We start from the raw sequence: 27,287 nt of genomic DNA on the forward strand, positions 1-27,287 counted from the left end.
AGCATTGATATTGATTTATATTTGCATACATTTTGTGTCAACACTTATAGTTACAGTTACTCCAAACATGGCCAGTACAGTTAATAATGGTTGTGTGATGTCTGACCCTGGAACAGATGACTTCCGTTTGTAGTATTTTCTATGGGGAAAAGTTTTTCAAAATCCAAACAAATCAAAGTTTTGGACCGTAGAGGTTCTTCTGAACAGCAGCTTCCTATTAGGAGTCAGGCCAACTGACCTCCATGTGCTACAGTGTGTGGCTGAGCTGCTATCTCTCTTAAATTCAACTCTGGCTGCAAAATGAGCGATAGGGATCTAAAAAAGTTGTGGGTGTAAGAGAAAAGAGGAAAACGGTTGAAGGGTTGGGAAGCGTGAAAGAGCCTTTTATTCTCCCCAGGTCGCAATATAAACAGGTGTGACGGATGTGTTGCTAAGACAGCTGTAGTGATCTTACCACCCATGCACACAAAACATATTCCAGGTGTCACGTTGAGGCACGCACCTCCGCTCTTATTTATTGATCGCTATCAGCGCTTTCTCATTTCGGTAAAACAAACTAAAAAAGCTGCTCACCTCGGTGTTGCAGCTGAAGGCCGTCAGACACAGCTGAGAGCAGAAAGTGTGTTTTTCAAAAGTCTTCTATTTCATTACCATTGGGGATGCTCAAAGTTCTCTTTTGGACGTGGCCTGACCTGAACAAACACAACAGTAGAGAAATGACCAGGAAGTGATTGCGCACGCACTATTTATTATGTGAGACCACTCAAAGCTATCTCTGCTGCATCATCGACATATGGAAAGGTGGTGGGTGGTCCCGGTATCTTGTTACTGTAATGGTTAATACTCACAGCTGGTGGGCCTTTCTTGCCAAATCACCCACTTGACATCACACTCAGGTGCAGAAAGTTGAAACGCTGACGCTGACCTGCAGCTGAAGTGCGCCGTGGAGGTTAAATCTGGCTGCATCCTGCAGGAAAGAGCCGGATAGAGAAAGTGAACACAACACTGGTAAATAGACTATTACAAAACTACATTCAAAAAAGTATGTAGAAAAAGTTTTTTTTGTGTGTGTATAGTAGGCTATCAGCATCCTGACTTAGGACAACAAATGTATACACTTTTCCTTGCTGCAAGCGCCCTACTGATTTTCAACTCGGCCTAGGCCAGTGATGGGCAACCTACAGTCCACGGGCCACATCCGGCCCGTTGGTCCCTTTACTCCGGCCCGCCAAATATTAAAACAAAATTGAGCAAAGATCTGTTTTGTGATACTAGACTTTGACGCGCTGGCAAAAATGGGTGATCAACAACACTGCTCCCAATTAAAAAAGAATGAAAGTGTTAACCCTTTAATACTGTGGGGAGGGTGGGGGGGCGTGGCCTGCGGGCCTGCCGCGGAACAGGGTGTGCAAGGACCGGCCTCGAAGACAGCGACAGGTGAGTAGATGGCCCAGGTGGATCCTTGTTATCTACAAACCCCGTTTCCATATGAGTTGGGAAATTGTGTTAGATGTAAATATAAACGGAATACAATGATAATAATTTCAAAATGTTTTTCTTTTAAATTTGGAGATAGAGTATAAGAAAATTAAAACAACGTCAAAGGGGCTTGTGACACGAAACATAAAACAAAATGCAGGAAAAACATGTCTCATGGATGAATTAAATCAGGTAAAGAATTTTCAAAAGATTTAATTTAAACATACGCAAGTAAGGAAGAAGGTGAAAGAATAAAAAGCTACATAAAAAGTACAACATGTTGTTAAAAACAATCATTATTTCTTCCATAAAAACTTGTCGTTGGTCTTCCAGAGACTTTTGCTGTCCTTCTGTACAGAATGAGCTCTAGCTGCAATCGTCGTATTGACGCAAACCCTCTGAACCTCCTCCAGGTCTGTCAGCCTGTTGATGCTGTCCTCATTGCCCTCATTCAAAATGTCCCAGAAGTCTTTGCGGCTGCGTTGTGACCGCTGCGGTGACGCACAGTCACCCGGACGCAAGTTAATGGTGCGTCCGGATGGAGGGGATGGAGCTGCCGAGTTTGTGGACAACGAGGACGGGGATGGTTTTGGGAGGGAACCTCTGGATTTGGGTTTCAACAAATCATCCAGGATGGACGTGTCACCTAAGAGTTCTGTGAGAATGGACCTGTGACAAGAGCTGCGTTCTTGGCCGCAATCTTTCTGCTCTTTAACGTGATCAATTGCAGTAGAAGAAGACTCCAGAGGTTCTAGAAACATGCTGCTGCTGGCCTGGTCCCCACCAAGACCACCAACAGCTCTGACTGCTCCACCAGCAGACACAATAATCTTCTTTGTCCTCCGATGACCTTTTGACCTGCACACCGCCTCCTCCTGCTGCTCAGTATCAACACTTGTAACATCACTTGGAGGCTCCTGCACATTCTTCTCAGAGCTCCTCTTCTTCTTCTTCTTTTCAGGTTCTGGACACTTCTGACGAGATCTTGCATCCTTTTGCAAAGCTCTTTTGGGAGGTGCATGATGCCTTGCAGGTGCAGATGGAGTTATTTCAGCGGGCAGGAAGTTGCTGGTGACGAAGCTATCAAGTTCAGGGTGGTTCATGTCGGTGTAAAAACGGCGGAGCAACGCTAGTCTCTGTGTTGAGTCGCTTGTGAGGATCTCGGTGGCGAACTGAGGGGCTGAGGGAAAATTGAACTTGGACGCCATCTCCTGCAGCTGCTGCCTACGCAAGCACACACACACACACACACAAACACACAGACACACACACACACACACACACACACACACACACACACACACACACACACACACACACACACACACACATGCGTAAATATGGGAGGTTTTCAAATCTGGTGAAGTATTCAACACTACTCCCAGTGTTTTTCAGAAGAAAAGCCACAAGTCCAATGCTATTATTAATAAGTGGGTACATCACAAGATGAATATTTCTCCATTGTATGTCTTTTGAGGTACGCCTTCATAAAACTTTGCTACAGAAACACGTCAAAGTCACAGACGGAGCTGCTGTGTTGGTTACTAGCACTTGCGGCTTTCACTGGAAAAACAGTAAATTAAAGTAATGGCGGTAAAACCCCAATGTGGATTGGAATAATTAAACGGATGGGTTATTACAAAGGGGGATCAATATGGTTGGTATGTGTTTTCACACCCTGCAGAGATACCGCCTTCCTCCACCTGGGGAATGATATCACAACCAAAGAAGGTGCGAGTGTGTTTATGAGTGTGTTTTTGCGAGGAGTGTACATTTACGTCCGTGTTAGGAAGTATGTGCACATCCGCAGTGAAATCCCTGGGGGCCATTTCTTTTCCCTTCTCAATGCGGTTGCAGTGTGTGGGGAAAAGTCCTGCACCGTCGGGTCTCAACACAACACTGTAATGTTTGGCACGATGCTGGGAAATGGGTGGTGGTGGTGCGAGCTCAGAGGTGGTCTCTGTGTGAACGCATGCCATTGCTGGGTTCCAGGTGGGGGCGCTAAACATTTAATCTGCGGTCAGTTTTGGCCTACTTCCCTACACTGCCAGGAATCTCTCCGCCTTTCCTCCACTTGCTTGGTACACATCGTTTTTTCTCTCCAACCACACTTTCCACTTTTCATTTCATCACATTTCTTTCTTATGTGCCTCTTAATTCTCATATGGTCTTGCAGTACCTGCGCACGGCCACAGGGGTCTCCCCCAAGATGAAGGTGGTATGTCCGGTGTGCTGTATGTTCTTTTTGGTGAAGGTAACAGGGTGGGGCTCATGAAGATGCTGCGGTGGAGGGAGGAGGGCCTGGCGGTCCGGTGGGCTAGCCGGCAAACTTTCCTGGTACGTCAAATAAAAATCAACAATTAAAAAAACCATAGACAATATTAGTTTTGTTTTGCTTCGGTTGGCTGCTCAATGTGTTAGCAGATCACCTCAGAGGGGGTGAGACATTCATTAGCAGGGAGTTGGGAGTACATCTTGCGTTCAAACACGTCTCTGAGGGCGGCTCTGCTGATCAGCTCCTCGGCTTTGCTCCCGCCCACCACACGCTGGTTCGAGTGGGTGTATGCCACCTCCTCAACCCCACCTTCAATGAAGAATATACCGTAAGTCACAAAACTACTATGCGGCATAGCTTCCCGGGAGAGAGGTTCATGCTCTGCTTTCGCAATGTCCCTGTACGTTTTATTTCCCCCTCAATGAACCACAGCTCCTCAGTGCCATCGGCACTCATGCAGCCCCAGACCATGACCACCTTCCTTGACTGTAGGCTAGATGCAATTAACTAGTAAAGATGGGCGATATGGCCTAAAATCTATATTGCGTTATATAATGCAGCTTCCTGCAAAAGCAATATATATCAGTATATATTATTTAGTATGTAAATGACAATATAAGGATTTCCAAAAGTGTTACATGGGCTTCTAATTTGGCTGCTGATGTATGTGGTAACATATTGCTTGTGACAATTGATCTACTTGCTATTTTACTGTTCATATGTGGTTACTTTCCGTTATAACATAGTTCTATCTACACTTCTGAAAAAAGGAAATAAGCAGTCTTTCTTCTTTTGTTTTGATACTTTACATACATTTTGGGTGATACCACATACAGTAGTATTTGGGTACTGATTCAATATCAAGTTAGTTAGTTAGTTAGTTACAGGGCAGCATTGGTAATATCGATGCTGGTACTATTAATTTTCAAAATCATTGAATTATTAAAATTTTGATTACAATTCTAATCAGTAAGGCTGTGAATCTTTGGGTGCCCCACGACTCAATTCAATATCGATTCTTGGGGTCACGATTCGATTCAAAATCGATTTTTTTCGATTCAACGCGATTCTCGATTCAAAAACAATATTTTCCCGATTCAAAACGATTCTTTATTCATTCAATACATAGGATTTCAGCAGCATCTACCCCAGTCTGTTGACATGCAAGCAGAGTAGTAGATTTTTGTAAAAAGCTTTTGTAATTGTAAAGGACAATGTTTTATCAAATGATTGCAATAATGTAAATTTGTTTTAACTATTAAATTAACCAAAAATATGACTTATTTTATCTTTGTGAAAATATTGGACACAGTGTGTTGTCAAGCTTATGAGATGCGATGCAAGTGTAAGCCACTGTGACACTATTGTTCTTTTTTTTTTAAATTTATAAATGTCTAATGATAATGTCAATGAGGGATTTTTAATCACTGCTATGTTGAAATTGTAACTAATATTGATACTGTTGTTGATAATATTAATTTTTGTTTCACTACTTTTGGTTTGTTCTGTGTCGTGTTTGTGTCTCCTCTCCATTGCTCTGTTTATTGCAGTTCTGAGTGTTGCTGGGTCGGGTTTGGTTTTGGAATTGGATTGCATTGTTATGGTATTGCAGTGTATTGTTTTGTTGGATTGATTAATTTAAAAAAAAAAAAAAAAAATTAAAATTAAATCGATTTTAAAAAAAATTAGAATCGATTATGAATCGCACAACGTGAGAATCGTGATTCGAATTCGAATCGATTTTTTCCCACACCCCTACTAATCAGACAAATACACAGGATAGTGGTGGTGCAATATCAATTGCATATATTTAAATTATTATTTTATGTCCTATTTTCAGCTCTAATTTAAATCATTTGGTCTTTACCCATAAAATCCTCCTGTGTCCAGGGACTTATTTCTTAAGATTTTTTGATAATAAAAAATATCGATCTAACCACTGTAGTATCGACAATGGAAAATCTTACCCAGGACAGTGTCGATGGTTCCTTTGGTTGATGGTGATGTTTGTTTTTTCAGATTAGTGAATACGACACCATTAGACACGGCCACTTGTCTCTTGGTGCTTGCTGCAGATCGGAGCCCATCCTTTGAGGGCCCCGCTTTGGCTTTATCTGTGGGTGTAGTTGTGGAGCGACGTCCTCCGGTGTGCTCATCATCCGAAGAGGTGAAGGTCTCAATGTTTTCACTGAACCTTGTCCCTCTGGTCTTGTCCCTCATGCTGGAACGTCTCTTCCTGTTGTATCCTACTCTACCTTGCCCTTTGTCTCCACCTCTGCCCAAAGCATCCCTCTTGGACCTTGTCACCATCTCGATCGCCAAATCGTCCGACTCATCGGAATACTCGTCAAAGTGGTGTGATTTGGGCGGGGCAGGTGTTTTATGTTTCTTTATGACTAATGAGGAGCTTCTATCACCCTCTTCAAAATTTGTCTTACATGATTTGAGTTTAGGAAGACATTCTTGATCCCCTATATTGGAATTCCTATTACTGGTACTGCTAGAGTCTGAACTGTCCTTTTCCTCACCACCTGAACCACTGTCTCCTTCACTTGACTCCGGCACTGCTTTGAGCCTTTGGAGCAGCGTGGAGAACCCCTGCTGAAGGAGACTGGTTGGACCCGGACCAGCAGAGGGATCCCGGCTCCGTGTGCCATCCACTCCGCCAAGACCTCCCTGCTCCTCCTCTTCCTCGTCACTCCCGCTACTGAAGTCTAGCACCCCTTTGGGGATCTTGGATGCATCCATGCTCTCCTTGGATGCATCTCCAGAGTCCTGTAATCACAAATACAGTATACTGTATATAAAAGAGGAGTATGTTGGCATGAAAACAGTAGGAAGCAATGAAAAACAACCTATGAGAACATTGCCGGTGTGTAATAGAAAACAGATGTTCATGTAGCAAATCATAACAGGCCTGAATGTGACACAGGCTCCCATTATGATGTAATACGAGGAACCAACAGGGTCATAACATGTCCAGAAGCTATAAACATTTGGACCTCATTGGGACCACCAACCATGATCCAAATGTTAGTACTCCTTTATGAAGGAGAGCTTTGATGAGAGTGTTGATCATATAATGTATGTACACATCTTGCTGTTACAGTCTACTTGCATTGGGACCCGATTCGGTAGAGTGGAGATGTAAAAAAAAAAAAAAAGAAATCACTGTGTGAAGAAGTGTACACCCAATTTGTAACACACATTACCACCACCTACAGGACTAGAGTGAAACAGAAGAAAAGGCCTGAATTTTTTTTAAACAAATAAATCAGGCTGCTACTTTTAGGACTAGAGAGACCACTTTACTCAAAATTAGGCTCGAAGTCAAAGACAATGTTATCAGATGCATGACTAACACAAGAAGGCCCCCATATGAGGTATTTTTTGCATGGGAATGGGAGCTTTAAGCACAGCCACTGGGGAGAGGGGATGTGTGAGCGAAGGGATGGGAAAGATGAGCGCCCTGCGTTTCAGATCCCTGAGAAAGTGAAAAGCAACTCACGCTAACTTTGTACGTCTCTTCTATCTCCATGCTTGTGTGTGTGCTGGTTGTCATGACGCCCGCCTCCACTTGTCCTTCTCTCTGACATGGGGATGAGAAACACACGTTTGTTAACATTTTTCTCACATATTGAACAAATGACAGGCAGCCATTTTACCAATTTTTTTTTTACACAGTAACGGAGTAAATCTCATGTTCACATTTACCCAATTTAACATGTCCGAAAAGAAGTAGGACAAGGAAGAAATTATTTAAAGAGGAACTGCACTTTTGGGGGGAATTTTGCCTATCGTGGATTTTTGCCTATCATTCACAATTATTGTGAAAGACATGCCTTCTAAATAGTAAATAAATGCGATCAAAAGTCAGCTTACAATGGAGCCTATGGAAGCCGCTCTATTCTGCCTATAAAGCCCTAAAAAACATCCAAACACCTTCGTTAATATTTTATATACATGATGTAAGTATATATGTAATGTAGTGATAGGCACATTAATAGTAATATTTAATATTTACGTATTTTGCACATTTTAAGCATATGCGGTGCATTAATTTAAAAAACGCATTACAACGTTTGCGGTTTTTTTCCCCGACTCCATCACTGATTACTATTTACTGCAGACTTTATGAGAGCCCAACAAAACATCACTTAGTGTGCAAGGTCTGCTGTCATTAGAATGCCAACTGCTCGGATGTTCCCATTTAGGTGAAGAATGACTTATAATCCTCGCAAGGAAAAGGGGGGTAGAACCAAATGTCTTTTTGTGTCGTTCTCACCATTTCCAGGGCTAAATTGGCTGTCAAAGTGTACCGACTTGTTGGAATACGTCTTCGTCCTTCTACTATCCAGGTGAGAGGCATGATTTATGGTCTACAATAAAGCTTGACGAGCAAGAAAACATTGGCACACAAGGTCGGCGCAGCTATAAATAACTATTTATAGCTATAAATAACTATTTATAGCTATAAAAAACTATTTATAGCTATAAATAACTATTTATAGCTATAAATAACTATTTATAGCTGCGCCGACCTTGTGTGCCAATGTTTTCTTGCTCGTCAAGCTTTATTGTAGACCATAAATCATGCCTCTCACCTGGATAGTAGAAGGACGAAGACGTATTCCAACAAGTCCATAAGCGTTAGCGCTTATAATAACAATATCACACCTGGTTAATACTAATATTCAAGTCACAAAATTTTATGGGCGAAATAGAGGACGTCCCATTGGCTCTGCTTTAAACTGACTATTACATAAGTTTATTTACGAGTTAGAATGCATTAAAAAAATACATCTGTCTTCATGTTTTTCATAATGATTGTGAACGATAGACAAAAGTCCAAAAAAAGTGAAGTTCCACTTTAAGCTTTCCATTCTCTGCATCAGCAGTTACTAATAAATGTGTTGACCTCGTTACAATTTTTTTATTATAGAGTTAACAATTTGCAGATGTCCATCCATCCATCCATTTTCTACCGCTTGTCCCTGTCGGGGTCAAGGACGGTGCTGGAGCCTAACTCAGCTGCATTCAGGCGGAAGGCGGGGTACACCCTGGACAAGTTGCCACCTCATCGCAGGGCCAACACAGATAGACAGACAACATTCACATTCACACACTAGGACCAGTTTAGTGTTGCCAATCAACCTAACCCCAGGTGCATGTCTTTGGAGGTGGGAGGAAGCCGGAGTACCCAGAAAGAACCTACGCAGTCACGGGGAGAACATGCAAACTCCACACAGAAAGATCCCCAGCCCGGGATTGAACTCAGGACCTTCGTATTGTGAGGCACATGCACTAACCCCTGTGCCACCGTGTTGCCCTTTGCAGATGTCAATCACAATAATATAAATAAATAATAAGAGTAAAGCAGTTCACAGTAACATTGTTCAGTACTACAGAATATGTAATAATACCTTCAATAATAATAATAAATGATGTAATAGAAATAAATAGTACCGAACAACAGGAGTGGATTTGACTAAAGCATTGCATAATGAACACTTGACAGGTTTTTACCTTTTAGGGCTGTAACGGTATTGTAGATACCGCTGTATTACAGTTTCAAAATCTTCTCAATAATGCCATGGCGCGTGACGGTATCAAACAAAAACTTGGTGAGGGTTCTGAAAATAAACTAGATCTCCCTGAATCCTCTGGGCAGCGCCGAGCGGCAATGTTGGGGCGTGGAGCGCCGTTACGGAGAAAGCGAGAGTAAGCAGGAGGTGAAGTGTGTTCCGCTTTGTAGTCGATAAGAGGAATATTTTTGAGTAATGTTGCCAATAAACAAACAAACCAACCCTGGCAAAAACATAACCTATGTGGCGGAAGTGATAAAGCGTGCCACGTTCGTCTCGATTGTTCCAAGCCAAAACAGACTTGGTCAATTCGCACCGTGCCAAGGTATAGCACCTGCTGCACACATGGTAAGCTACCATCACCCGGAAAAGATGAAGCCAGCAAAGCTAAACGTCAATTTGTGAGGTATTTAAATTATTAAAAGTTAAAATGTGAGTTAACCTTTCTGAGAAACTGAAGTGAATTGTGAAGTGAAGTGAATTATATTTATATAGCGCTTTTTCTCTAGTGACTCAAAGCACTTTACATAGTGAAACCCAATATCTAAGTTACATTTAAACCAGTGTGGGTGGCACTGGGAGCAGGTGGGTAAAGTGTCTTGCCCAAGGACACAACGGCAGTGACTCGGATGGCAGAAGCTGGGATCGAACCTGGAACCCTCAAGTTGCTGGCACGACCACTCTACCAACCGAGCTATACCGCAGCAGGCGGTATAGCTCGTATAATTAGTATAATAAACTGCTTTTATTATAAAAAAATGCCCAGAGTAGAGGACAATGCTTCTCCAAAAGTAAAAGTTGAGAGAGACAGTGGATGTCCTCGCGCAATTCTTTGAACTTAAAAATACTTGTTTCTCGTAATAAATTTGATTAGAACATTTAAGCATTATGTTTGTCTTAAATTACAGAACATATGTTTATCCTAAACATTCCTGCCGCATCATTGTGCACACTATGGCATTTTAAGTACTGTATTTTTCGCACTATAAGACGCAGTTTTTTTCATAGTTTGGCCGGGGGTGCAACTTATACTCAGGAGCGACTTATGTGTGAAATGATTAACACATTACCGTAAAATATCAAATAATATTATTTAGCTCATTCACGTAAGAGACTAGACGTATAAGATTTCATGGGATTTAGCGATTAGGAGTGACAGATTGTTTGGTAAACGTATAGCATGTTCTATATGTTATAGTTATTTGAATGACTCTTACCATAATATGTTACGTTAACATACCAGGCACGTTCTCAGTTGGTTATTTATGCGTCATATAACGTACACTTATTCAGCCTGTTGTTCACTATTCTTTATTTTCAATTGCCTTTAAAAAGGCTATTCTTGGTGTTGGGTTTTATCAAATAAATTTCCCCCAAAAATGCGATTTATACTCCAGTGCGACTTATATATGTTTTTTTCCTTCTTCATTATGCATTTTCGGCCGGTGCGACTTATACTCCGGAGCGACTTATACTCCGAAAAATACGGCAATTTTTTTTGGGCATATACCATAATAATATCGTACCATAGCCTTAATACTGTGATATTGTACCGTGAGATTTTGATACCGTTACAGCCCTACTAGCTTTGCAACTTGATTAAGCATCTGTATCGTATCTTACCTCTACACTACATCTTACCTCTAGTATCTTGCGAGTGAGGCATGTCCCTTGGGTCTGTAGCCTGAAAAGGTTTTTGATCCCAAACAGCTCCCCCTTATGGATCTCGTGGCCCTGCACAGCCTCAAAGTATCGCCGTGCGCTTTCCATACCGACGACAGAACTCTGCAATTGCTGGTACCACACAATGGAAAGCCAATGGTTTAAAATCTAAAAATAACTATTACGTACAGTAAGTGCAGATGAGCGCACATCACAATCTTCACTTTACTTGTTTGTAGATTTGTCTGAGGTAGGTAATTTCCTCCACAGTCCCAAGTGAGATGAGTCTGAGGACGGTCACGTCTCTGCACTGGCCAATGCGATATGCTCTAAAGAAATATATAAAATATACTGTCAGGAATATTCAAATAGCTAGACATTTAGATGGAGGAGGCTGCATTGACAAACCTGTCAATAGCCTGGAGATCATTGGCTGGGTTCCATGTTGGGTCAAATAATATCACAACATTGGCGCCAACAAAGTTAAGACCAAGTCCACCCGCCCTGGAAGGATAGAGTCAACCTATTTCACATTCTTAAAAACAAAGAACCTGTACTGTATTATCAATATAATGAGTGTGAATTAGCAGACTAACATGGTGGACACCAGGCAGAGGTTTATGTGAGGGGAACTGTTGAACTCTTTGACAATCTGGACTCGCTCCTTGGATTTGGTTGTCCCGTCCAACCTGCTGTAGTCCAGCCCCTCAGCCATACAGTAGCTCTCCAGAACATCCAGCAGCTGCCAGGCGAAAATGAAAAGAAAACATGAGGAAGACTCAGAACTAGACATGCAAACTTAACATGGGAATGAATGGGAATGTAATGGCAGTTTTTTACTAAAATACTGAGCGAAAATGTGTGAAATTGGAGGTTCCTTTATTACACATAGCCGAAAACATCTGGCAAACAACTTCCAATCAAAACTGAGCGAGATTATGAAAATGTTTCGCATTTGAGTGAACAAGCAAAAACAACAGACTGCCTGATTGCTATAAAAAAAGTGTAAAAACGATCACCTCAGCCGTTCATAATGTTATCATTGTGTCTCAGGTGACAACAGCGCAGCACTGCACAGTCTCATTTTCCTAAAATCTCTAATTACTTTTACTTTCAGAAAGCCCTGAAGCTTACTAACTAATCTGTGTCATGAGAGAGCCATGTCTCCAGTTTGTATTTTGTCTATAAACAAGGCACGGCTGTGACAGGAGCAGCAATTAAGTCTGTCTTTTTAAAAGCGTCCACTAGCGTGCGGTTAGGACGTGAATGGGCGTTGAACGTCTAATAATGCTGATGCGTGTAAACATAACAAAACATCAAATTTCCAATTTCCTGTGGGACAGCTGCCCATCCATTAAGACATGTGCTTACTGGCCAATGCATTAGGTACACCTACAGTATGTTTACACTAACTAAAGATCATCCGTATGACTGGAGTGCTCTGCTGCTTTTAAGGCCCTAGTGTAAAAACAATATTCAAAAATTCTCCATTAAAAAAAGTTATTCAAATATCTTACCTTGGTCGACAGTGAAAAAAGAAGCACCTTGTCTTTCTTTTGCAGACAATATTTCAGCAGTTTTTGCAAAACCTAAGGAGGGAAAAATTGTCCTTAACATCAAGAGAAGCTTACAAGGCCTTAGTCCTGCGCTTTTACCTTCATTTTGCCACTGTACGTCGGGTCAGACAAGGCCTCAAACGCTTCATCTTTGCACCGCTGCAAAAAGTCTGGAAACTTCTGGAACACCTTTTGACAAATGGCGCCCACGTACTTTTCCTATTACAACAAATGAAGCGTGTGAAGGGTGCAACCATCTGTTACTGAAATAAGGGACTTTTGTTGGTGTTCGATCGAGCAGGTCCCATTCCCTGACATGAATGTTGTTTTGTTGGCAGAATACCTTGCTGTTTAAGGACCTCAAATGGTTAAGTTTAAAAATAAACAGAGCAAGTCCTAGACAGTGTTACCTCAACTTAAGACTGTTTTCAAATAAGAGTGGTCTCTCAAGTAACTGGTATGTTTTAAATTGAAAACAAAAATTCTATTAACAAGCATTCATGCCATTAGTTGGTGTAGCGAATGTCACAGTGAACACTGTAAGATGTGACCAAATTATCTGGCCTAACTGGATAGCTTTAACTTATAGCTAAAGCTGTTTTACCATCCAGTAAAAGGAAAAAAGTGAGTGTCAAGAACAGTGGTGAGAAGAAGATGTGGATGATATTTATTGAATTAAAGAACAAAAACATAAAAAAAACATCACTGAGAATGTCGCAGACTTTGTGAAGCAGTTGGAGCGTATCACTGCTAATCTGAAGCATACTAAAATAGAATGAGCTGATAACCTCCGCCAAGGATGTTAAAATAATATCTAAACAGGGGACATTTATACAAACGTACATTAAAATATGGAGAAGCTGCAGATGGTGTGTTTGACAGAGAATACTGTGGAAGTCCACTCTAAATTAATGCAATACTAAATAAAACTACTATAGCTGTTTGTAGTACATTTTATTATTGTAGTATCTTTTTTATACAATATTGCTTATCCAAAAGTTTGTTATCAAAAAGCACCACGTTTCAATGGGCAGCGTTGACTTGAGATACAAGTGTTTAGAGTTAAGAGCACTGTCACAGAATCAATTAAGCTCATAAGTTAGGTACTACTGTAATTACAATGTCATGCCCTTTTTTGATTATGTAGTCAAAGAACATTTGTTATTGGCAGAAATTGGAATTTGTTGCTGCAAAGTTCAAAGCCTCTGATTTTACCTGCTTCTTGCTGGTTCCTGCAGTGGATTGGAGAAGTGCCACATGACTGGCAACCTTCCTCAATATGGTCAAGTAGGTAAAGTACAGCGCCTTTGTTGGCACGCCCTCGGAGTTTGTCTGAAAGAGAGCACATTGTTAAATTATCACATCTCCGAAAATATCATTTAAAACAGGCAAATAGTCACTATCCAATCATAGACTATTTACAGTCACATTTACATATGCTGACCATTGTCTATTTTTAATTAATTTCTAATGTATGTAAATGTGTACAGTCAGATTAGTTATTTTGTTCAATTTCATTCCCAATCTTCTTATATATATATCTTTTTTTACCTTGGTTTATTTTGCTAGTTTGTTTCATGTAGCACAATTGCATCTTAAAAAAAATCCTTGTTTGTGAACCCTTTCACTGACAATGTAAATAAAAATCTTCTTACTCTGATATCACACACGACAGAGGTGAACTGACCTTAAAGCAGCATCTCCTTCGAGCGTATCCACTTTGACAGTTACATTTCTCTGAAGACCTCAGCAGTAATTGCACGTCTTCAGTGTCCAGCACAGTTTGATATACCGTCCGCTGAAAGTCTGTCAGGGAGCAGTACACCACCTGGAGTGGAACAAAAGACAGCATGACAGAGCGCCCCGTGATCGTTTAGGACAACATGGTTACCCCATCCTACCCTGTCGTTCTTTTTGGGCAGTTGTTCCTTGATCAGAGATTTGGTCCTTCTGAGGAAGCAGCTGGCAATCTTCCTAACCAGGTCTCTGACGGTCTTCCTGGCGGTTGCTAAGGCACGTTTGGTTGCACTGTGTCTCTGGCCTTGCTCAATGGGGTCTGACACCTTGTTCTTAAAATGCCCTAAGCTGCCAAGACAACCAGGGACGGCCCTGTGTGGAATGACATTACAGACATCAAACATGCAAAAGTAAAGTTAATAGGAGCTATTTATGTCTTCCCCCATAGGAAATATTGAAAACAAAACTACTCCATTCCAGGGTCAAACTGTCACCATCAACAATGTAATTGACAAGTACTGAACCTAAATGTTTATGCCATTAATAATTGTTCAAGTTATTTTTAGCCATGCGACATAATTAATTAATTTGATATGTTGTGGGCGTGGCTTATATTACAATTCAACCAATCAGATAATCGATCCTGCCTACCACATGTTATTCATTACATCTGCCTGCAGTTTGTATATTTCTAAATACGCAAATTATTTTTTCTTTAGATACATATAATGTTAAACAAATTATCCAAATATGTTGGCCTGTTCTTTCAACTTCGTCATTATCTTCCTCTTTATGCTCAACTACTTACTCTATACAAAACTCTTTGAACCTCATCTAAACTACTGTAATGTCATCTGGTGTAACACCTTCCCTAGCTACCTTCACAAATTAGAATCCATGCAAGAGAAAACCATAGGGGCCCTGTCATGGTCCAAGTTTAATGCCCCCACTCGTCATCTATTCCATAATTATCATCTCTTAAGACTGAGAGGTCAATATTTATCACAATGCTTGTCTAACCTATCAAGTCATCCACAGGCTGAATTTCAGGCTCTGTAGCTTGGTTCCTATCTATCGTCCCCAGCATGCCCACCACACTCGTAACTTTGACCTGATATCAGGTAAACATCGTCTACTGGCTTGTACTGCTCGAAGTGTTGTATGCAGGGGACCAAAGATCTGGAACCGGCTTGATGAGAGCCTCAGGATGCTGTATTCATTCTCCAACTTCAAAAAGAAACTGAAATCATACCTATTAACCACCTATCTCTAATGCCTCATGTGGGGTAGACTACTGTTGGGTTGTGTGTGGTTGAATGAATGTATGTATGTACCTTATGTGTATGCTTGCTTTTGTGCTCCTATATTGTGTTTATCATATAGCGTTTTTGTGCTTGCCACCATGTTTCAGCATTCCATGCATATACTGACCTCTGGACCCCCTGCTAAAAGCTTCTTCTAGCTTATCTGGGGGACCCTTTCACTTACCACCATCCTTAAATGGATATTCACTACTGTTGTAATTGTAATATGGTATTGTGAATAAACTTGAAAACATATAAATACTGTATACAAATTAATGCACTTCTGGATTGGATGTTAAACCCCATTTCATAACCCTGTATTCTTTTATGCACGTGTAATGCCAATAAATTAAATACTAATTCTAAAAATGTCTATACAAACTAAAAATATGAATACTAGAATGGTATTGGCCACTAAATGAGACCTTGCTCCTAAAGCCAGTACAGTATATGTATTTTTTATTATTAGTATGTCTCCTATATTGGATTAAACAAGTGTAATTATTCAATGTCGAGAAGGCTCTCATAATTGTTAAACATTGTATGTAGATAGCCGTGAAAATATTTGACTTATAATTAATAATTCCTACTTTGCGAAAATTGATTTACTGCAGTCAGGCTATGAACCTATTAGCAGCAATACACGAGGGACAACTGTAATTTTATTACAATTTTATTAATTAATGGATGATTTAGTTAATAATCTAACACATATTTGGCAAATATTTATTTAATCTGTGCACAAAATACTATTTTGTATGGTCCTCCTGGACAAAACTAACTGCACATGCTAAATGTTGCTAAAAATTAAAAAAAAAGTTTTAAAAAAACCCCAAAGAAAATAAGTACACTAGGTCATGCATGACATGGTGCTTGAAGGTTTTGTGCAACTTTTTCGGACTTCAGAGGCATTCAAACTTTAAGTAGTCCAATCACGTTAAAAATTGTTTTAATAATTAAACCTACCAGTCCATGACACACCACAGTTCCTCAAGGTTGTTCTGAAGGATGGTGCCAGTGAGGCCAATTCTGACCTGATGAAGGAAACATGAACATGTTAATGAAAACTGAGCATTTTAATCACTGAAAATTGGCAGAGTTTTTGATGCGTTATTGTATTGGATACCAGTAGAGAGTGATGTATTTTTAGTCAAATGGCCCTTATGTGTGAATGTTGTCTATTTGTGTTGGCCCTGCGATGAGGTGGCGACTTGTCCAGGGAGTACCCTGCCTTCCGTCTGAGTGCAGCTGGCATTTGCTTCAGCCCCCTGCAACTACGAAAGGGACGAGTGGTAGAAAATGGATGGATGTAAGTATCTGACCTGACATTCTAGATGCTTCATGGCTTGCGTGATCTGAGAATTTGGGTTCTTTATCTTGTGAGCTTCGTCCACAAACACGGCAGACCAGTCAATGCTGCAGAAAAGGAAGAGGTTGTGTGAGGAATAATATGTAGTATATACAAATGTAGAAAGTTCTACAATCCTAAAAGCTCCACAAGTGAGTAACTTTATAGAACAGCAATAATGCCTACAGAAAACTCATGTTATGTGCATCTTAAAAAGACATCTCTCACTCATTAACTTGATCCAAACAGAGGCGAAGAGTCTCGTAGGTGGTGAGAGCGATCTCCATGCGGCCCTTCTTAATGCGAGCCAGCTCCTCTTGTTTCTTCAGCCCGTGGACCACCACGTACTGGAAGTGGCCCCATGTGTCCAGTTCATCTTTCCAGTTATACAGCACTGACAGCGGGGCCACAATCAGGAAAACCTAAAACAGATCGCAAAAACACTCACACTGATGACATTTGCAGACACCCACCCCCCTGCACTATTGTTGTACTTAATGCAGTCTTCATCTGGGTAAATATGTTCTGAAAACTAATGTCAGGCATCTAGGCCATTTGTTTAAGCTCTAGGGCCAGCATTTAACTTCGCACTCACTTTGTTTGGCTTCCTCTGTTTAGATGGAGATTGACTCTGCAGAAAGCGGGGCTTGTTGTTCTCAATATCCTCCCAGGTTCCTTTTTTGTGCAGTACTGCTGCAAGGAAACCAATGACCTGCAGCAAGAGGAAGAAGAGAAAACAGGAATGCAATTTGTGAATTGCAAAGCAGTTGTATTTTTTTTTTTTTTAAAGTATTGTTTGATAATTTTGTCAACAAAATAATTAAAAAAGTCACAACATCATCACAAGCTTTGTATGAGATACGCCTTTTTTAATCCAAAATAGTTTTTGAACGTGTTGCACAACCTGCTTAGTAAGGCACTCTAATGCTCACCAACAAAGACGAACCAGCTGAGTGGCTACCTCCTAAATGCCCACATTGTATAGGCCAGGGGTCGGCAACCCAAAATGATGAACGAGCCATATTGGACCACAAATACATAAAAGTAATCGGTCTGGAGCCACAAAAAATTAAAAGACTTATATAAGTGTTATAATGATGGCAACACATGATGTAAATGGCTAATTAGCTATATTAGCCTACTATCAAAATGACTAGGTGTCGCAGGCTGACGCAAATCTTCGTTGACAGAAATGTTGAAATATAATATTTATTCTACACATTTTTACAACATTGGACAACATTAGTAAAACTTTCTCAGAGGGTGAGATAACTCCTGGAAATGACTGTCTTAGAATGGCCAAAGGTATAGATGTGTGTGTCAAAGTTAAAGAAAACGGCTGGCTGTCTTTTTCTAATGGATTTTTTACAATCTTTGCAAGCTAGGTAACGTTTGCTGTGGTCTGGAACAACATGGCACACAAACAACTATCAGAAATGTAGCCAATATTGCATACAGATAATGTGTCATGAAACAAAAATAAACTAAATACACAGAGGACATAAGTAAAGGACATTAAATGAGCTCAAATATACCTACAAATGAGGCATAATTATGCAATATATACATACAGCAAGCCTAAATAGCATGTTAGCATGGATTAGCTTGCAGTCATGCACTGACCAAATATGCCTGATTAGCACTCCATAACAAGTCAATAACATCAACAAAGCTCACCTTTGTGCATTCACGCACAGTATAAAACGCTTGGTGGACAAAATGAGACAAAGAAGGAGTGGCATAAAACACGTCTTTCTGTGGCAGTATCTGAGAAAGCTGTACATGTAAACAAACTGTTGAGTCACAGTCCACACAACGGTGAGTTCAAGGGCCGCTGAAATTAGTAGGACAAAACGGCACTCACCAAATACTCCCATCAGTGAAGCACAAACATATTAAACAGTGGGATTTCTAACAATTATGAAGGTTTGTGTCTTGTTTGTCCTCCTACAGAAACCATATTACAACAAAAAACACATTTTCCCCCCCATTTTTTTTCATTTCCAGAGCGCCGCTAAAGAGCCGCATGTGGCTCTAGAGCCGCGGGTTAGCTCGGTTGGTAGAGTGGCCGTGCCAGCAACTTGAGGGTTCCAGGTTCGATCCCCGCTTCCGCCATCCTAATCACTGCCGTTGTGTCCTTGGGCAAGACACTTTACCCACCTGCTCCCAGTGCCACCCACACTGGTTTAAATGTAACTTAGATATTTGGTTTCACTATGTAAAGCGCTTTGAGTCACTAGAGAAAAAGCGCTATATAAATATAATTCAATTCACTTCACAGACAACTCAGTGTGTTTCCTACATGTAATTGATTGTGGCACGACAAAATAAAAGTCGCCACACCTTTAAAAATTAGGGATTTTAAGTGAAAACAGGTTTAATTAATATATTGTATGAGGGCAGCACGGTGGAACAGGGGTTAGTGCTGGTGCATCACAATAAGAAGGTCCTGAGTTCGATCCACGGGCTCCGGGTCTTTCTGTGTGGAGTTTGCATGTTCTCCCCGTGACTGCGTGGGTTCCCTCCGGGTACTCCGGCTTCCTCCCACTTCCAAAGACATACACCCGGGAATAGGTTAATTGGCAACACTAAATTGGCCCTAGTGTGTGAATGTGAGTGTGAATGTTGTCTGTCTCTACCCCTCCTTCCGCCCGAATGCAGCTGGGATAGGCTCCAGCCACCCCCGCGACCCTGAGAGGTACAAGCGGTAGAAAATGGATGGATGGATGGCTATTGTATGAATGGATATATAGCTTATTATTTGTGCACAATTGACTAGAAATACACCGAAAATTTGGCACCCGAAAAAGGACTTTGATCACTGAAACAGCACTGCCGAAACAGGATGTTGTGATGACGTAACCAAGTTACACACGATTGTCTGGAGCAGAGGCAGAATTTCTGCGATATAGACATACTTTAATATAGCAGAGAAAAAAGTCCAGCTGGAGCAACAGCGCAAAGCAAGTGTGATGTCAGGCTCGCTGCATCTCTTGCTGTTCATTGCAGACATAGAGCGATAGAAGTAAAGAGTCTCTAAACATAAGTACAGTCTCCAACAGTAGCGATTGTTCCAAGACTGCAAGGAATAAAATAAGTGGTCAAATATAGAATATTTACATTTCATTGACTAAATATGAATGAGAAGTGGGCTCGGTCTCATCTGGTCTGGATCCGGGCTTTCCGTATGATGATTGGATGATCTGTCTGAGGCTGAATCTCTTTTTGATTGACAGCAAAATGACCGAATCAGCAACTTTAAAATATAAAGCACTGCCAGAGCATTTTTTTTTACTTTCATTCCATTGGTCTGTGTTGATAAGTAGAATTTCACAATTCTGTTCAAATCTGTTAGCGGTTCCCAGAGTAAACTCAAATCAAGGGAGAGCATCATTCAGTCACTATGCAACAAATAGCTGGAATAAACTTCCTGAAGATGTCAGACTTTCCCCAACTCTGACTACTTTTAAAACTAGACTGAAAACTTTTATGTTCACCTTAGCTTTCAGCTAAATCTTTTAATCTTTTAACTTTTAACGTCCGCACTGTTTTTATTTTTATTGTCTGCATTTTAATTTTGCTTTTATTTTCTTTCATTTCACTTTGTTGTCTGTGAAGCACTTTGTGTCTGCCTTGTGTATGAAAAGCGCTATACAAATAAAGTTGCCTTGCCTTGCCTTGCCTTGCCTTTAAGTGCCATTTTCTTTGTAAAATGTAGCATTTTCATATATTTTATCTGTTACTGGAGACTGTATTCATGTTCAGAGAGTAGCTAAAAATGAGTTTCCCCTACTTTAAAGATCAGCAGCCAAGGATTGGAGAAGTTTCTAGAAACTTGAAAAATTCTCAACGAAGTACACTAAGCAGCAACAATTAAAAAATAGAGTAAAACCATTCAATTAAAAAATATATATGTTAATACAAATCAATAACACAGATTTGTTATTAAATGTATGTATACATTTTTTAAAGAAAATATGTGCATCATTACCAATTATGCAAATTGTCTGATTGTGACATTTTGACCACGCCCCTAGCCGCGCCCCCACTGCCACAAGTATACTGTATTGCTTGTATTCCGTCACCTGACTTCTTCCCAGAAGTGAAAACCAGTGGTGGTCAACCAAGTCAAGATGGCTGTTGTACAGCAAGCAGTGTGTGAACTATCTAAGTGTGAAAGATAAAGTTAAGTTAAGTTAAAGTACCAATAATTGTCACACACACACTAGGTGTGGTGAAATTTGTCCTCTGCATTTGACCCATCCCCTTGTTCCACCCCCTGGGAGGAGAGGGGAGCAGTGGGCAGCAGCGGTGTCACACCCAGGAATCATTTTTGGTGATTTAACCCCAAATTTCAACCCTTGGTGCTGAGTGCCAAGCAGGGAGGTAATGGGTCCCATTTTGATAGTCTTTGGTATGACTCGGCCAGGGTTTGAACTCACAACCTACCGATCTCAGGGTGGACAATCTAACCACTAGGCCACTGAGGAAAAGAGGCTTAGATGTTCCTGCAAAAATCAGATACTAGCAAAAAAATCTAACTACACAATGTAAAACATCCCTATACTTTATCAAAAAAAGATTTGTCGAGTGATTTCAAGGATTTTACGTCCGTCGCGTTCTCAGACATATCGATCTATTGGGCTCCAAACGCCATTCTACACGACAAGACAGATACAAACTTGGAAAATCATGGAGGTCTACAACTTCTTTGCGTGTGGCTGGGTTAAGGAAATTGGTAACAAGAATCTCCCGGATAAATATGCATCGTGTTTGCTCAGGTAAGGTTGCATTTCATGATTTAACTTCGCGTCTACTGATGTTTTTTGCCGTTGCACGCGCTGTTTACAAGTAGAAAGTTTTCCCAGTCTTTATCTAAATATAACTATAGATGTCAACATTGTGTATGTGCTGAAAGCGTCATTGATGATTGCTGCCTTTGGTAAAAGCCTAACTCTTTTAGGTTTTGCTCACATTTTATTTCATTTATTTAGAGTTGGTGCTTATGGAAACACTTGTAGCAAACGTGTTTAAAAAATACAAATAATATCAAGATTATACTTAAATGGGAAATAACAAATGTTAAAAGTATATCAAACTAACCTTTAACAAAGAGATCACTGCAAACTTGTGCGTTCTTCGACTCTGCTCCCTTGGACTGGAGGGTGAGCTGCTTTTCTTGCCATCGTTTTGTAAAATCTTGCACTCTTCCTCCCTTTTTAGTTTCCTCTCGAGGAACTCTGAGGAAACGTTTATCCTTTTCGTGATTTGAACGATTCGTACAGCCGAAAACATTACAAGCATAGAGCATATTTTCTTTGAGAAAGGCTAAATGGCGATTAGTATCCATTGAGAACAGAGCTAGCATGACCACCACGCATATTTAATGGTATTGACTAGGGCTGCAATAACTAATCGATTAAATCGATTAAAATCGATGATAAAAATAGTTGGCGATTAATTTAGTCATCGATTCATTGGATCTATGCTATGCGCATGCGCAGAGGCAATTGTTTTTTGTTTTTTATATATATATATATATATTTTTATAAACCTTTATTTATAAACTGCAACATGTACAAACAGCTGAGAAACAATAATCAAAATAAGTATGGTTCCAGTATGCTGGGTTTTTTTCAATAAAATACTGGAAAGGATAGAAATGTAGTTTGTCTCTTTTATCCGATTATTGATCGAGTAATCGAAGTAATAATCGACAGATTAATCGATTATCAAATTGATCGTTAGTTGCAGCCCTAGTAATGACGTGAGCCGGACGTGACGTCAGTAAAATCCAAGCAATAGATTGTATTTACCTGACGTCACGTGTGGCTCATTAACAATGCGAGGCTTAAAGTGGTGGGCCAGTGAGCATCTGTTGCCAAAACGTTCTGGGCGGCATTTTGCCTTTCTTGAAGAAAAATGCCCTATTCTTGTGTTGTTTTAGGCTGTTCGAACCGTTCAAAAAGCAAAAAGGATTAAAGTTTCTTTGGAGTTCGAAATTAAAGAGGGCAAATGAGTGCAAGATTTTACGAAATGAAGACGAGAAACGCACAAGTTTGCACGGATCACTTCGTTAAAGGTTTGTTTGACATACTTGTAACATTTATTATTGCCCCTTTTAGTATTATCTTAATATTTGAGTATTTTATCTTGTTTCTGAGTTATTAAAACATATTTTGGCTGCGAGTGTTTGGTAAACCACCAACTTGGTGAGTCTAAAAAAAGCAATCAAATGTGAGCAAAACCTAAAAGAGTTAAGCTTTGACCAGAGGCAGCAAAATCATGAATGAAGATTTCAGCACATACACAACGTTGATATCTATAGTAATATTTTGATAAAAACAGGGAAAAAACACGCGTACACGTAACGGCGCATACAATAACAACAAAAAGGCAACAAACATGGCTGTAGACGCAAAGTTAACTCATTAAATGCAACAATGCTCTAGCAAAAACGAGTCTTGATTGCAATTTCCTTAACTGAGCCACACGCAAAGGATTTATAGGCCTACCCACTTTTCCAATTTCTCGTCTGTTTTCTTGTGTAGAATGAAGTCTGGCGCACAAGATAGTTCGAAATGTCTAGGACTGACGGATAATCCTTGATATCACATGACAAATTTTATTTTTTGCATAGCTTGGTCTTTTGCTTGCATCTTCTTTTATTGGTAAAACCTAGGCCCATTGCATACTCAGATAGTTCACACTCTGTTTGGTGCACAGTAGAGTAGCTCACCACTTCGTTTACTTACGTTCAAAAGTCACGTGACTGAATACAACCTATTGGCAAGATGGGGAAACCCTGTAACTCAGGGGTCCCCAAACTTTTTGACTCGGGGGCCACACTGGGTTAAAAAAGTCTGGCCAGGGGCCGGGCTGTTTGTGTGTGTATATATATATATATATATATATATATATATATATATATATATATATATATATATATATATATATATATATATATATATATATATATATATATATATATATGTATATATATATATATACATACATACGTTAGGTCAGGAAAAAACACAGAGGCTATTTCATCCCTACAAGCCTGTTTCGCAGGTTTACCTGCTCTTCAGGGGATTTTATTATATTATATATATTATAAAATCGCCTGAAGAGCAGGGAAACCTGCGAAACAGGGATGAAACAGCCTCTGTGTTTTTTCCTGACCTAACGTATATATTCCGCTCTACCCCGGTATTGAGCGCTGTATAATGGATAAACCACAGAAACCTAGACTATATATATATATATATAAAAAATATATATATATTCCGAGCGCGATGGTGTGACATTATTGATGGGAAAATGCATTTTTAGACAATATGATTTGCCTAAGCGGCTAGGAGACACCTAAAAGTAACAAGCGGTAGAAAATTAATTAGAAAGGACAGATTTAAAAAAACAAAACATTTTCTTTCCCCCCAATTTGGGACTTCCCGCGGGTCGGATTTTGGATGCTGGCGGGCTATAACTGAATAATAATTGCAGGAAAAATCTATTTTGGTGTTTGAACTTGATGTTATCCTAAATTTTTACTTAAACCTTGCAGTTTGACAGACAGAAAGCTGTGAAATCACAAAACCGTTATTAAATATCGAGTTTGTGCTTAAATTTATGAGCGTGAGAGTGGAAAAACCCATAGACAAATGTGTAAGCAATCAATCAATCGATATCAATCGATATCTTGAATATAATCGTAAGCAGTAGAGGGGTGCCGATATTATCGGCCGATAAATGCTTTAAAATGTAATATCGGTATCGGTTTCAAAGTTATCGGTATCGGTTTCAAAAAGTTAAATTTGTGACTTTTTAAAACGCCGCTGTGTACACGGACGTAAGGAGAAATACAGAGCGCCAATAAACCTTCAAGGAACTGCCTTTGCGTGCCGGCCCAGTCACATAATATCTACGGCTTTTCACACACACAAGCGACTGCAACGCATACTTGATCACCAGCCATACAGGTCACACTGAGGATGACCGTATAAACAACTTTAACACTGTTACAAATATGCGTTACACTGTGAACCCACACCAAACAAGAATGACAAACACATTTCGGGAGAACATCCGCACCGTAACACAACATAAACACAACAGAACAAATACCCAGAACCCCTTACAGCACTAAGTCTTCCGGGACGCTACAATATACACCCCCCGCCAACCCCTACCCACCCACCTCCCCCACCTCAACCCCGCCCACCTCAACCTCCTCATACTCTCTCAGGAAGAGCATGTCCCAAATTCCAAGCTGCTGTTTTGAGGCATGTTAAAAAAAATAATGCACTTTGTGACTTCAATAATAAATGTGGCAGTGCCATGTTGACAATTGTTTCCATAACTTGAGTTGATTTGTTTTGGAAAACCTTGTTACATTGTTTAATGCATCTAGCGGAGCATCACAACAAAATTAGGCATAATAATGTGTTAATTCCACGACTGTATATATCGGTATCGGTTCATATCGGAATCGGTAATTAAGAGTTGGACAATATCGGAATATTGGATATCGGCAAAAAATCCATTATCGGACATCTCTAGTAAGCAGCGAACATTTAAAAAAAATAATTTCGTCTTCGTACCTGCACAGTCTTACCAAGACCCATGTCATCGCCCAGGATGCAGCCTCTTGAACGGATATAATTCCTGTAAATAAACCTTATTCCTTCTCTTTGGTAATCCCTCAGGTATCTGTTGATGGTGTAGGGGACACTCTCTTCACCAAGATCACATAGTTTGAAGGGAACACATGATCCAGAATGCTCAACCCCGCTGGAAAACAATGGTTTCTCTCTGTTAAATGGATTTAAGTCAGATGTTGTGACTTTTATTAAGGGTGCAGCTTCGTCCTCTTCAATTTCCTTCTCCTCCATCATGCCATTACATCCATCAGTGAACACCATCCTTGCTGGGGTGTGATCAGTGGGAGGGGTGGAGGCAAGTTTTGCCTGATCATCCCTTGTGTGACAGGCTGCTGTGAAAAAAGCCAAACATTGTATTGAAACTGGTCTACATATACAGTACATACATTATTATATAATACTAATGTATTGACACAAATGGGCAGGCTAGTTGCTCATACCGACTACATGATTTACTGTAACAAGACAACATCTGTATTCGACTGGGCTGACAAACTCAACAACTAGTAAGATAGTAAATATGTACCAAAAACTCGTTATAAAAACTATCCACAATCATGAAAGAAGAAATAGGCGTAAAGTATACCTTCTTTATCTGATGTAGCCTCCATCATGCTAGCTTGTTTGTAGCATGTCTTCCTCTTCCTGCGGAGTCATGCTGACTTTCTTGCTAGTTTGGAAGGAATGTCTGGATCTAACACTTTCCGCAGGGTGTAAAACTGTTGAATGGAATAAAACTAATTTTTCTAAATGTTTAATAAAGTAGTAAGAACGTATGCCTCCTCCGTGTCTCGTCTAACCGGCGTCAGCATTGTTTATCTACTTGCTCATTCGCCCTCGCACTTTCGTCACTTTGTGCCGCGTTCAAATATGCCCGTTAAATGCTGGTTGACCAATAATTTAGGCAATATTTCTGAATAAAATAATTTAACTGTATTTTTCTACATAACTCAACATAACATATATTTATATCACTGCACTTTACTGAATGCATATTTTTTAAGTGCCTTACGTCTATGTTGAAAGTGCTGTACAAAAATGTTAAACTTTGTGTATGTGTATAAAATGCACTGTGTTGACTATATAAGCTCCGATTAATGATAACAACATAATAATATCACAGGTATTCCGAGTATTGTTCCTTTTTGAATAGTAATGGCCATTTTCAAATTAATGGAATTTTTCATAATTTCATATGTACTTATTAATATGCAAGATTATACTTTTAATTTCTATACATATATATATATATATATATATATATATATATATATATATATATATATATATATATATATATATATATATATATATATACATATATATATATATATATATATATATATATATATATATATATATATATATATATATATATATATATATATATATATATATATATATATATATATATATATATATATATATATATATTTTATATATTATATATTTCATATCTCAACATAAAATTGACCGACAGAGACTATTTTTTAAATTGATTTAGTCTTCATCTTTATTTATTTATTGTAATATATATATATAATTACATATATTATATATGTATATATATATATATAAAATTATTAACATAGTTATATATATGTATACATATATACAATTTAATATACAGTACATATATACTTTTGGCCTGTAATGTGTGTGTGTGTGTATATATATA

The 27,287-nt window shown here is 39.5% G+C and overlaps 1 protein-coding gene across 5 annotated transcripts in view; it reads right to left on the reverse strand.

The window, feature by feature from the left end:
• The window catches only part of ercc6l2 (excision repair cross-complementation group 6-like 2), a 38,499-nt gene extending 11,963 nt beyond the window's left edge, over positions 1–26,536 (reverse strand). The window contains exons 1-21 of one of the 5 annotated variants that reach the window (XR_009821727.1): positions 26,196–26,536; positions 25,550–25,941; positions 17,542–17,658; positions 17,175–17,368; positions 16,921–17,014; positions 16,565–16,632; positions 14,459–14,666; positions 14,245–14,385; positions 13,773–13,889; positions 12,657–12,776; positions 12,519–12,590; positions 11,598–11,743; positions 11,410–11,505; positions 11,231–11,330; positions 10,981–11,133; positions 7,263–7,343; positions 5,722–6,529; positions 3,909–4,063; positions 3,659–3,813; positions 849–967; positions 574–692 (exon numbers count right to left, since the gene is read on the reverse strand). Coding sequence is in view for 4 of the 5 variants with exons in the window: in XM_062025723.1 (XP_061881707.1) it covers positions 1,776–2,703; positions 3,659–3,813; positions 3,909–4,063; positions 5,722–6,529; positions 7,263–7,343; positions 10,981–11,133; positions 11,231–11,330; positions 11,410–11,505; positions 11,598–11,743; positions 12,519–12,590; positions 12,657–12,776; positions 13,773–13,889; positions 14,245–14,385; positions 14,459–14,666; positions 16,565–16,632; positions 16,921–17,014; positions 17,175–17,368; positions 17,542–17,658; positions 25,550–25,941; positions 26,196–26,223 (4,173 nt within the window). In the remaining variant the exon portion in view is untranslated. Of the gene's footprint in view, positions 1–506; positions 693–848; positions 968–1,619; positions 2,704–3,658; positions 3,814–3,908; positions 4,064–5,721; positions 6,530–7,262; positions 7,344–10,980; positions 11,134–11,230; positions 11,331–11,409; positions 11,506–11,597; positions 11,744–12,518; positions 12,591–12,656; positions 12,777–13,772; positions 13,890–14,244; positions 14,386–14,458; positions 14,667–16,564; positions 16,633–16,920; positions 17,015–17,174; positions 17,369–17,541; positions 17,659–25,549; positions 25,942–26,195 lie in introns of those variants that run through there. The other 4 variants (XM_062025726.1, XM_062025724.1, XM_062025723.1 and 1 more) reach the window with 4 other exon arrangements.
• Positions 26,537–27,287: the final 751 nt, after the last annotated feature.

This window comes from Entelurus aequoreus, linkage group LG17 (assembly GCF_033978785.1).
Source record: "Entelurus aequoreus isolate RoL-2023_Sb linkage group LG17, RoL_Eaeq_v1.1, whole genome shotgun sequence".
NCBI classification, from domain to species: Eukaryota; Metazoa; Chordata; class Actinopteri; order Syngnathiformes; family Syngnathidae; genus Entelurus; species Entelurus aequoreus.